General features: G+C 36.1%; 1 protein-coding gene across 1 annotated transcript; it reads left to right on the top strand.

Annotated features, from left to right (window-relative positions):
- Window positions 1-8,516: 8,516 nt before the first annotated feature.
- On the top strand, window positions 8,517-11,610 carry LOC134844501 (cyclin-G1-like). Its single transcript, XM_063861208.1, has 2 exons — window positions 8,517-8,728; window positions 9,178-11,610. The coding sequence occupies exon 2, from the start codon at window positions 9,188-9,190 to the stop codon at window positions 10,412-10,414; it is 1,227 nt and encodes a 408-aa protein (XP_063717278.1). The 5' UTR covers window positions 8,517-8,728; window positions 9,178-9,187; the 3' UTR covers window positions 10,415-11,610.
- Window positions 11,611-13,375: the final 1,765 nt, after the last annotated feature.

Raw genomic sequence — 13,375 nt, 5'->3', positions numbered from 1 at the left:
TAAAAATATATCTAGGCATGCTGGAACATTTTACCACCAAGGGACTAAGTAATCATAATAATAACAGAGAGGCGAAGCGAGCTCCCATCACTTGCGATACCGCAAAAATAGCATTGCAAGTTAGCAGACCAGACAGGAAAATAAAGAGCCACTATGTTGAAAAAAATTTTCGAAGAAACCACAACTAAAAAAACTTCAAACGGCTACCTGAAATGATGTTCTAAATGCGGAAAACAAGTCCAGAAACAGATTCGGCGGCGTTTAATGCAGATTCATAAACAACGTTTGAGCGAACAAAAAATTTTGTCGTAAAAAACTTTAGACTCTACTTTCTGTTCTGAAAATTTCCACATTTTGTACGATCCGGACGAAAACATAAAAATTATGATTCCCTCAAACTTCCCGAAATTACGTTAGGTAGTCGATAAAATATAAGCAGGCCAAAAAAATTTGATAGCAAAAATTTTGAAAAAAGGAAATTATACGAAGTCAAGGCTAGTAGAATTACAACTTGCAGTAGTAAAAGAAAACATAAAGAGCAACAACAATAGAAACTGCATACAGCAAGAAATTCTAAGTTGTGGAAACCAAGCCGAGAAAACATAAGCAGACAAATCATACACCGACAATTTATTTGAAACGGAATATTTCCTGTTTGAGTAAAAAAAGCAGTTCCTGGTCAGTTTCGAACCCATTACCTTCGACGTTCCATGCGTATTCGTAACCTCCACACTAAGAGTGCAAGAGATACTCAGAAATTTGAATTTTTTAAGAACGAAGAGACCGAGTGATTCAAGTGATTCTGTTGAACAAGTTGTTAACCCGGAAAAAGTCTATATTCTACTTCGATAACGCTTGCTATTCGCGAGCGTAAAAATCAAAATATAACTTTACAAAAAAAGTTGAAGGGAGTTCAGTTTCAAAAACGCCATCAAGTAAGACAAACTGCATCTGCTTCCTGCACGCCAAGTAGTTTCAGATGAAGAATCTCCAAAGGGTGTCCAGGGCTTGAGATCAATCGGTTTCGTAATATCTATGGACGATTCGTAATAACTATGGACGGAAGAAATCGCAAAACTCGAGATGTTCTTTTGAAAAACTCTTGATGAGAGAGAACTGTCTTAGGAGATCACGATGTAGGAACACGAATCATCCTGTTTTCTGAGGTCGGTGCGTTTGCCAACTTTACAAAGTCATCAAAAGAAAGATCATATCGTCCGTTGCATATTTTGGTCGAAGTCAGAAGATCCAGCATTAGCAAATATAAAAGAATGAGTAAAATACTAAGTTTATTAAAGCGATCCATGCCGTTGGGGATATAAGGCACAATCCACCTACTGACTCTGCTCTGCAAACATTCCTGGCGTCTCAAGTCGCCTCTGGAAGCGAATCAGCACGGAGATGCAAAACACAGAATTGCCGAGATTGAGCTCTTGTATAAGTTGAGTTTTGCAGTATAATGGAGCAATGCGGATACGTTTCTTTAAATTCTGTAGAAAATATGGGTATGCTGTAAAAATTTGCGAATTCTTATGCTCTGTCCAGGACAAGGAGGCACAAACAATGAGCCCAGTATCCCGATGAGATATGATTATTTCTATGGGTTCACCTCAGAGCTCATAAATTGATGGCACGCCGTAGAAATGACAACATTGCTCTTGGAGGGTTGGAAAACCAATTCGTTGTTTAAAGCAATGAATTAAAAAACAGGAAAGTTTCCATCAAGCTGGCATTCCTATGCAACTACTTTGTTGTCATCAGCAAACAAAAACCAAGGCGGGGACTACATTTTAAAATCCTGGCAGGTTGTTATTATAACACAGGAAGATTACAGAATCTAATTTTGATCCCCGTGGAACTCTGCTACAAACGTCGAATGTACTGGATATGCAATCTTCGACAAGAATATGTTGCTTTCTGTCATTCAGGTAGTAACTGACTGTTCTCAGAAGCAACGCATTTACACCCAAAAAGTAGAGTTTAAGCAGAATATAATGATCAACTTCATTGATAGCTTTCAGAAAGTCTAGACAAAGAGCATGAGTTGATAACTTCTTCTGTTTGTTTCGCATAGTTTATGTTTGTTCAGCGACACAAGAAGTTTAATTACAGATAGCCCTTTCCGAGAGCCGAATTGACAATCAGATAGCAGAGGAACAATGATATCTAAATGCATCGATCATAAATGCATTGCTCTAATATTTTACCTCTGTACTTTCGTACAGACTGTTCAGCGATATGAGAAGTTGAATTACAGATCGTCCTTTTCGACCGACAAATTGATAATCAGATAGCTGAAGATCAAGAATATCCAATAATCGATCATATACGCATTGCACGAATAATTTGCATGAAAGAAGCGCTATCGGTGTGTATTAACAAACTTCGTCCATGGGACCAATTTTGAAGAGAGGAGTAATACAGCTCATCCTCCATTGTGTTGGAAATTCAACTCTCTGTTTTACTTTCGTGAAAACATGCGAGAGCGAATGGGCTAAAAAAATTTACAGGATTTGAGCAGGAATGAGGGAAAATCATCTGAATCATGTGACTTTTGTGACGTCTAGCTGACTTAAAATCCACAAGTTTTTTCCTGACTTGTGTCGAAATCTAGAGCAAGGTAGAAGAAACCAGAAAAGAAAATGGAACCCACGATTTGACTGATTGAATTGGAAACTGAAATAAATTTTGAATAATATAGACTTATTTGAAAGCTGTGAAATAAATATTGAAAATGTTCGACTTTTCACGGGGGGTTTTAGCGGAGACAGGGCCACTTTTCAGTATTGCAGTCAGACACTGAGATGAACTCACTCTCCAGAGACATTTGAACACTTCCTGAGTGAGTCTGTTTCCAAAAAATTTTGCCTCATACACTGCTTAATCTTCGTCGGCACCGTTTGCAATTTGAGTTAGTACCCTTGAGTACCTTTCCACCGGAGTATTAAGTGCCCTCGAGTAATTTCCGCCAGAGTAGTTAGCGGTGTTTTTGAATTTCGTCCTAGAGTTCTGAGTTTCTTATTACAGTCGGAAGTTTTACGCCGAATTCATGGGGCTTTAAGGATCTGTGCAAACTTTTTGATGGCTCAAACTTGTCCAGTGCTCGCTCAAACCACACACGCCACAATTGCACTATCAAAAAGTGATTTTTCTAGCAAGGCGGGCTGAAACGCGAAGCTCCGATTGCATTTGAAAGCCCCTCAAAATCTGCCTTTCTGCAGTTTTGACGCTCCCAATACGTGCTTTGAAAAGACTGAGGAAAGTTTTATCTCATTTAACAGTGGATTGTGGTCGGGTTGTAAGTTTCTTCCATTCAGCTCTGTTGAGACGGGTAGGAAGAACAGATATTATGTTTTCAGGGTCAATCAATAGGACGACATCGAAGACATGGCTTTGTGTCGTATTGAAAGTCGTTAGCTGCGATAAATTGTTTCCGAGAAAGATATCGATGCAGACTTCATTGGACACTAGAATAGAAAAATCCTCGCAGGATGCTGCTTCTAAAATAAGATCTCCAATCAAAGTAAAGGCCAAACCATTCGCCTCATTTTCCACGAATTCAAAAATTTCAATGGAGAGAGCGAAAGACCATACAAATTTCGACCCACTGGGTGGATTGTAGACAGATACATTAACTGAGGTCCGTCTAGTTAGGATAGTGACAGCAATGCAGCAGCAGCCTTCTGGAAGATCAAGGGCTATGGATTTGAAGCCGATAAGGTTGCTGACGCCAATTAAGAGCCCGAAACCGGAGTGCGGCAAGTTTTTTACAGATGGACAAAATGTCAAGCTTAAATTCGCTTAAATAGTTGGTAAATGATTTGCGTTTAATCGCATTTATAAGACTAAACTTGATTCGGCCGAGTCCAGTCAGTTGGTGCTCCTGTTGTGGTCATCAAATGAAAGATCGGTAACTTTTCAGACTTTCCATGCGGATTCGACTGAGTTGGATATCTCTACGCCAGATGCTCCGGATGGTTGATTGGATTTGAATTTATAATTACCAAGCGGTAACAAAGCCGAAAAAGCTGAGCAGAAACCCTACATGCCGAAAAAAAATTGAGAAAAATTCCAAACTTATAAAAAAATGGCAAGTCACTTTTCCCGTAAGAGCACACACACGCGCAAAAAAAAAATTTCGGACGTAATGACGCAATAAGATGTCGCAAAATTGATATTAATTAGGTCGAAATTTATTAAGCCGATAAAAAAGACGAAAAAAATGAAAAAAAAGTGAAATTTTTTGAAGCTCGATATTTTTGTGTTTTAAGATGCTGATGATGAGCGATAGCTCGAAAGTACTCCTAATTCAACATTGATCAACGTTGTTTTCTGAAATTATTACTAATCGAGCTGGTTAAAATACAACCAATTTGAAAAACAAATTGCAATTCGGCCGAATCGGTTAAAATACAACCAATTTGAAAAACAAATTGCAATTCGGCCGGAATTTTCAAATGCTTAAAACAACTGCAGTTGAAATTGTTTACAGCTAAAATAAACGATTCTCAGATGTGGCAACTACACATCGAACACAGGACTTTTGACGTCCAAACGTGCGAGACACAACAAATTTTGAATTCATGGTGAACCAACGTACTACCAGTTCAATGAGTTCAATGAGTCCTGTGGACAAAATAGTTGACGGAAAAAAGTCTTGTACTCAATTGCAATAAATAATCTGAAATGTTAAAAATATACTTTCGCAGCTTAAATGAAAGTTTCTCTACCTATTATTCGCCTGCTCGCCAGCTTTTTTGCACGAAATTAGACTTAAGGGTTGAAAATTTCTAACTTTTGTCTATCGACAATGAAAAAATTTTTCGAGTATTTTTAAGGTCAGTCGAATCACGACTGAAAAAAGTCTTTGAATGTGAAAAGAAAATATCTTTCGACTCATTTCAATGATTATTTGTCGTCCCTGATTTTTTTTAGAGCACAGTTTTAAAAATGAAAAAAATAAAGCCCGAAGCCAACGTTTCTGTTCATTTGAGTAGTCGATACAATACTTTATATTTCATTTCAAGATATGATGGTCATTTATGTTTTCCATCATTTCCATAAATGACCATCATTTTTTAAAATGTTAGTAATTGCATGGGATTCACTTATTTGATATACCTACTTATAGACGATCGAAAGTCACATTCAAGATTTAGTTTTATTATGATTAAAAGAAGATCTATCAGTGGTAACTTATAATAAAGCGCCATGTAAAACCTTCAAAATTTTATTTAGGAAATAAATAAATCTGAACTAGCGTTTAACGCACCTCCGGTGCTTCGAAATTTTTCGACAACTCAGTAAAAACCGCATATATTGGAAACAACATCTGCAAACTTTTAGTGAACTCTGACTGCACCCAATTACAAACTTTAAATTTTTTTTTAATTCCCATTTTAAAAGCGTCATCTCAAAAATTTAATGGGCCTCTGGAGAAATTCGGAGGCCATATTTGCAAGCACTGAGAGTCCCTGAGAGCACCCTACTATAGGGTAAGGAATCCAAAATTTTGTGAACTTTTTTAAACCTAAGTTTCTCGAAGAAAAAATTGAAAAAAAAAAAAAAACGTCTTATCTCGGAAACTAAAAAGATTTGAGCATTCATACTAAGAGGCAAGATTTGAGACGCCTGGGTGTACGCTGACAATAAGGTTGTATCTTCATCAAGCTGGTAGTTTCAAATTTTTTAAATTTCTTTGTAGATAAGTTCTTTGAAAAAATCAAAAAACGTCACATCTCGGAATTTAAAAGCATTTGAGCAGTCCCGTTTATCATTCGCATGTGGCAAGCACGATTTACAACTCTTTAGAGTACCCTGACAACACCGAACTTGAGCGTTCGGATTTGAAATTTCGAAAAAAAAATTAATTTCAACTTTCTGAAAATTTTGAAAAATCACAAAAAAACGTCACATCTCGAAAACTACAAAGAATTGGGCGGTCATATTTGGAGGCAAGATTCGCAATCCTTGAGACAACTCTGACAGGACCTAACTACAGGGTTGGGAATTTCAGATGCTTAAAGAATAATAGTAATTTTTAAAAACTTATAATAATTTAAGTTTTCTGAAAATTTTGAAAAAATCACAAAAAACATCATATCTCGAAAACTACAAGGATTTGAGCAGTCATATTTGGAGGCAAGATTCGCAATCTTTGAGATTACTCTGAGAGGACCCAACAACAGGGTTGGGAATTTCAGATTTTGCGAAAAAAACATTTATATGTTTTCTGAAAATTTTCTGAAAAAATCAGAAAAAACGTCATATCTCGAAAACTACAAGGATTTGAACAGTCATATTTGGAGGCAAGATCCGTAGAGTACTCTGACAGCGCCCAACTACATGTTCTGGAACTTCAAGTTTTTTCAATTTTTTTGTTATTTGAAATTTCAGATAATTTTTGAAAAAATCTCAAAAATCGTCTTATCTCGTTAGCTAAAATGAAAATGATTCGGGCATTCAAAATTGGAGGCCAAATTCGCCACCCCTAATTCGATATTGGGCTGCTTAATTAAAACTTGGTAAAATAACCACTAAAATCAAATTGGAAAATCGAAAAAAAAATTCTTAACCATTGCAATATACGATATAGCTTAAACATGCAAAAATAATACGCTGAAAAAGCTTACACATGGCGAGATAGTGAAGCCCGCATTTAAATAGATAATAGATTTGGAGCCTATATTGTATGGCTGTTTTATAAATTACTCATCTCTTTTTTTTTCTAACTTCACTGAAATTGACATATACTTGCATATCTGAAAACTACTTTAAACAAGGATAGCCGGCTGCTGTGCAAGTAGCACAAAGTTCTGTACACTAAAATAAACAAGGATAGCTAGTTACTGTGCAAGTAGTACAAATGTGTTGACCAGTCTTAAAAAATATATTTAAAAAAGTTCTTTCAAATTGATGTCGTTTTTTTTGCATGCTGTGGTAAGATTTGAATGAAAAAAAGAACTAAGGCATATTTGAGAGTCATAGGAAAAAAGGTTAATTGGAAAACAATTTTTGAAGAAAAAATAACTAGAAAAACGAACTTTTTTTTAATTTCAAGTTTTTGATTCGCTAAATTGTGCTAAAAAAAACTCCTAAAACTACCTTTATCTGAGTAAAACTAAGTTTTCTTGCCTTGAATTAAGTTTAAAAAAGCTATTGACCAACACGGTCAACTTATTAGCTTGAAATTAGACCAAAAATCCAAAATGTCAATCCGGTTTTTCTCGACACTGAGGACGGGAAAATTTTTCAATTTTTAATGTCGTTCGAATCTCGACTAAAAGGGCTTTATTATGATATATCACTCGATCCATTCCGATGACTTTTTGTGGTACCAGATTTTGCATGGAAAAAAAACTAAAATACACCCGAATACAAAGTTCCTCCCTATTTTCAATGGTCGGAAAAAAAAACATTTTTTTTTGCAAATTGTGATATTTTTGGCTCGATTGGTTATAAGCCGATCAAAACAAAAGCCTTGAAAATAAATACATCGACAACACAAACACGCAGAATTTGACAAAACACAACGCGCAGATTTGACAACAATTTTCATCAAAAAAATATGTTGAAAACTTAACAATTTTGAAAATTTTAAATATATTATAGATTTTGCTTGTTTCTCTTCGGATTTTACTAATTGTCAAGAAGGCTCCAAAAAAGCTCCAAAATTATTATTTCTATTATTAAAACTGAGTGCCTTATTATTCCAAGAACATACTGTAGAGCATGGAAAAATGGTTTAAAATTTTTGATCGATTTCGCGCAAATGAAGCGAGCAAGCAGGCCTTGCTCGCTTCATTAGCTCGAAATGCGGTCAAAAATCAAAAGTTTAAAACCATTTTTCTATACGCTACATAATATTCTTGGAAGCTTTTAATAAGGTTAAAATCACGACTGCCAAAGCTTTACAATGACGACTGCGTGCGTTTTAATATATCACTAAAATATTTGTGAATATACCTTTGGAATGGAAAACAAAAAATCTAAAATCTAAACACCTGAATACTAAGCTTCCTTCCCCACTTACAGTGGTCGGAACGAAAACATCAATTGAAATATCTGTTGTTGTCAGAGAACGGTGTTTTCTTATTAATTGGAGAAACGCAAACGCATAGCCAAGACTATCGAACAAAGGAACAAAGTTACTATCTTTTGGAATTTCCATAACCTAGGCCTTGAAATTTACACGTACTCACCATGCACTTTGGCCGTTTCCCAAACTCATAGAGCTGATAGATATATTGATTCATAGCCATCGTTTTTGCGCTTATGAGTTATGTGAAAAACAAATGCAACATGAGTTTAAATTCTAAGAAATGACATGCTTGACTGTTTCGAATTTTTGATAAAATCTATATTTTTGAAATTATAAGCTTCAGGTCGTTTTTCTCTTTTCCTGCAAATGTCCCTTGCGGAACAAACAAAAGTTGTCCTTCTTGATGAAAGATTAAATTATTGGATCGTGATCTCTCGGTCAGAGTATGACCGCTAATCACATAGGGAGATAAGACCACACTTCAATTTCATTCAACCAATCGCAGATGAGATTGGAACATTTATTCTTTAATCGTAAAAGCTAAGAATTATTGGAATCGGATTTCAATTTTATTTAATGGTGAAAAATTTTTGCTAACAGTATTCGTCGATTCCAGGCAATTTTTTAACAACTTGAAGTTAAGCTTCTGAAGCTTAAAAATCTTTACCTACAACCCCGTTTTCAACGGTAAGCGACCACTAAATTGTTTTTAACCGACCACTAAATTGTCAAAAAATTTTGTTTTATTTTTCGAAGAAAGTAACGGAATGTTAACGCGTTGGTTGATTTTAAGACAGATTTGCGGTAGAAATAAAAATTTTCACTATTTTTTTAAATAATCCAAAGTAAAATTTTTGGTTAAATCATGGGGTTTTGAGAACTGCTTATTTGTCATTTTTGCACAAATTGTTTAACGAAGTCAATTATTCCGCTCTCATAATTAGTCAAAACTGAATTGAGGCAGGCTAGTTGGTCCTATTTCAACTTACAGTTTTTATAGAAAACTACTAAACACTGTTTGAGAAGATTCAGGGCTCTGCCCGGATGCAAGCATTCTTGTTTAATGATAACAAAGATCAAATCTTTTTGCTTTGGCGTTAAATTTATAGTTCACTCACAATTTCATTCTGTTTCAGGTAAACTGGTATGGGATGGAAGGAACTAAATGGAAAACAAATAGAGAACCTTCTTCATCGATGCCAAGATCAAGCTGCAGATCTCAGCTTATTGAAATCAGTAGAACCGTATTGCGTAAACCTCGAAGATGACATGGACACTTCGCCAGTTTTTGTCTGTGAGCTGCAACGAGACTCCGCGGTCCTAGATATGCTGGCACTCTGTAAAATATTTCAACTCTCAGTTCAAGTCTTCAGTCAGTCTGTGGGTATATTCGATCGATTTTTATCAGTTATCAAGGTTAGACCGAAGTTCTTAAATTGCATTAGCCTCAGTTGCATTTATCTCGCGCTGCAGGTAGATCAATCTAATTCAGCTGGCGCAGATTTTAGACCACCAGGTGCTTCCGATGTTAATCGATTCATTTCTGCCAGTGAGAGTAGGTGCACATATTCCGACGTTGTCAGAATGTCAGGTGTCATAGCGAAGAAATTGTGCCTGGATCTGAATACCGACTACCCAACGCTATATTACGCTTTTCTTCAACTTGGAGAAATGCTAAATATAGGAAACATTGGTGCAATCATAGATTTTTATGCTACTTGTCTTTGTTCTCACGATTTGGTTGTCTTAACGCCCGATAAGATGTTCATAGCCATTATTGGATTGTTTTTGAAATCGGATCATCTGATCAAAGTCAAACATGAACTGAAAATAGAGAACGACACTGATTTGGATTGCGCCACAGCAAAAGTTCAATTAGCTTACGACGACTATATTAGGTCCGGTAGACCACAAAAAACGGGGCGCTTCGGTGTTTTGAAGAGGTACATTTTCAAAATCAGTCAGAGAACTGGTCAAGCTTTGATGGCGTCAAAGTCCCGAATTTTAGCACTTGCCTCTGCAAATAATTTAACTCCAATACAAGAGGAACCAATCACCTCAGTAGAAGTTGATGCGTCACTGGCCGAGGCAAAAGAACCAAATTGCGGAGACGTTAATGGTGCTAAGGAGAACCAATTAGTGGATTGCGATGAAAATGAGCCCCCATTGAAGAAGAAACGTAAAACGCAAAAATACTCGAAAGTTCCCCTGTGGTTCGTATTTTCAAATTCGGCAACTGCTAGGGCCTCGAAACCCTACTATCAGCATCTCGTTTCTTCTTGGAGTCCCTGGAGCTCTGCGCCGGACCACGAACTGGATTCTGTTAAAAGTCATGACAAGCGACAACTTCTATCTGTTTTTCTTATCAACTAATTCCAAAATTACTCTAAGTACCTACCTACCTTCACCTGAAAGCGCTCTCGGCCTAGTCTTGTTGATTCCACTGCTTTATCCATGATGTCTCGATGGAACGTTCAACAGTCTCAAAAGGGATAGACGAATGTGAAACGACACTAGACAAAGCATTGATGTACAACTTGACTTTGACCTGGCGCACCAAAAAAAAACAATTTTAGTTTTAATTTATTTCATTTCATGTAGATTTAGCGTTTTAGTGCACATCTCAGAGTGAAACCCAAAGAGAGTGCCCAATTTTAATCCAATATTTTTAAGTTTGTCTGGGCTCTGCTGTTTTATTCATACTGTTACTTGCAGAGCAAGATTCATTAAAACAATGACCGGACTTGATTGATAGTTTTTGTTTGTTGTAACAATTTTGTTACCTGCCCAGCTCTCTATGGAATATAACAACTGCTACTCAAATTCAGCTGTCATTGGGGCTTTTTCAGTTTTTATTGTTTCAGCGCAATTTAAGACATTAACAGCCGGTACTTCATTATGAGTTGAGCAAATACATGAGAGGCAGTTGTTGAATTTCCTTCAAATATTAGTGTTAAGTGTTGCATTTCCAAATCAACGTGTGAAGTTAGTGTTTGAAAGGTTTGTGGATAATGTTTTAAGTTGGCGAGAGTTGCAAGCAGTATGCAGCCTAATTTGAATTTGCAATCTAGAAGACGGTGGTTTTGTGCTATCCAACCAATCCAACAGTCTCGAAGTCAGAGCAGAGATCGAATTATAGATATACTTGTCCTGTGTTTAGTTTGAATAGCAGAATTTAAATTTATGTTTATATTGAATGGACCCACTCATAGACTCTAACCTATCTCTAATGCAATTCCCGTCAGAGCAATTTATTGAAATTGAGAATTTGAACTTCTCGCCAGTCGCATCGACGATGTAGCGTTCTAATGAATAGAGATTTTTTGAATACCTATACGTGCATATATCATCTAGCGAAATGTTAATGTTATTACGTAATACTGTAATTTTAGCTGTAGTTTAAAGGACCTTTCTTCAGGCAAAAACAACAACAAAAACCCTAAATATACCGTGGTGCTATTAACTTCTTTCTTTTTTTCGTCTTCTACTCAATTCAATACTTTCAATGAAAAGCCTGTGTGCAAAAACTGTGCTGCAATTCCAAAAATTGAAATTAATTTTTCAATTTTTCCAATTCTTTTTTAAAACTAAATGAGGTTTAAGCAATGCCAGGTGGTCAACTCAAGAAGAGTTTAATTATAGCTATTATTTGAAGGCGGTCTCAAACCAATAGAGTTAACTGTGAGAGAACTACGAGCTACAGAATGACGAAACGCTCAAAATTAGTTAGTGGTCCAGAACAAAAGCACCAACTCGCATAAAAATGTGCTTCTGGCTTAAATATGAGCAGCGCACCATTCAAACCTCTTGTAACATGATCGGTCATGGTTTGGTCGGCATGGTGTTTTCATTAAGCTTAAAAGGAAGAACCATAAAATTTCATCATGGTAGGTTATTTTTGTGCATGACGTCAGATAAATGTAACGTGCCAAACCTGGCGACACTGTATTGGTATTGGACTGTAACTCTTTAACCCTGCGACCATTCAATTTTCTGGCAGCTTAATTGAAATTTTGGTTACTTTTAACTTCTTGACAAACGGTTTATTTATAAATTGTACCAAGACAGAATTTCTATTGTAAAAACTAGAAGACTGATTGAATGAGCTTTTGGGGATGTATCTATAAAAAAGAGGCAGAGAAAATGAAATCATAGATGTTAAAGACAACGCCATTTAGGAAGATGAGTTTTATGCTTCTGTTATGGCAGAATAAGATCGAAGCTAAGGAAAAGGTCACTATGTTTTTTTAGTCTCTTTTCACACGTTCTATCTTAATTCAAAGATTGAGATTAAGCCCCTCGAATTCCCACATCTAACTCCCTCCAATTTTCCTAAGGGCATTTTTGGGTCGTAACGCAGAATGCATGTACGCTTATCAGCTCAGTACAATTGAAGAGAAATATGGCTTAGCTTTACAGTGACTTGATTAGAATTGAAATCAATGCAACCACCGTGTTTGGTTTGCTCACTCGCTAAGTAATGGTAGCTAGCTGGGAATCATGACGGCACGTGCGGGAATGAAAAGAAAGAAGGGAAATCCGTATAAACAGTACCAAATTTAGACTATACAATACCACTGAAAAACAAGTAACAAAAGCAAAGCAAGAGCTGAAATAAACCGAGCTTTTCAAAAGTGTATTACCATTGAGTTGTGGAGGCTTTAACATTAACTAAATGTAATTTGGAATATCAGCTCCGAACGACTTCTAAGGTTTCGTTTTTGCTCATGAAAAATATTTAGACACAGTTTCATCTAAAACGAATGATATCTTTCTTTTGGTTCGTTAATACATGTGAAGCGTAGTTTGGGTTGGAAAAAAATAAAATTCAAAATACTTATTTCACCCGTTTTTACTACGTAACAATACAGGTATTTTAGTAGTTAAAATGGGTACATGTAGTTGGGTCCCAGGAAAAGGAAGTATGAAAGATGGGTGACAAGAAAACAAATGCGAACCATGTTACTAAAAATTTTCAAAGCCTAAAACAGTTTCTCCATTCAAAGTCAAGGGACCTAAATATGATAATTGTACCCTAAAATGTAATCTATTTACGCGCCGCTTGAGCGGAGTGATTTGAGTTTAAATGAATACAGATTTTTTTCCTCTTGAGTCGGAGTTATTTTATCCAGACCTTCGATTAAGGCAGTAAATTGTTCTAGGTGGTCGTTCCAAGATGCAAGAACGAAAAATCAAATAAAACCTAACGATGCAGTGAAATCAAAGAAACTTCATCAAGACTGCAATAAAGATACATAGAACAACACAACTACGTTACCAAGTTCTGAAAACAGTTTCTTTTTTGTTTTTGGCTTAGCTAAAAACGCAGACGAA

Source organism: Symsagittifera roscoffensis, chromosome 4 (assembly GCF_963678635.1).
Source record: "Symsagittifera roscoffensis chromosome 4, txSymRosc1.1, whole genome shotgun sequence".
NCBI lineage: Eukaryota > Metazoa > Xenacoelomorpha > Acoela > Convolutidae > Symsagittifera > Symsagittifera roscoffensis.
Note: the sequence above shows the minus strand (reverse complement) of the source record. Positions and strands in the feature narration are given on the sequence as shown.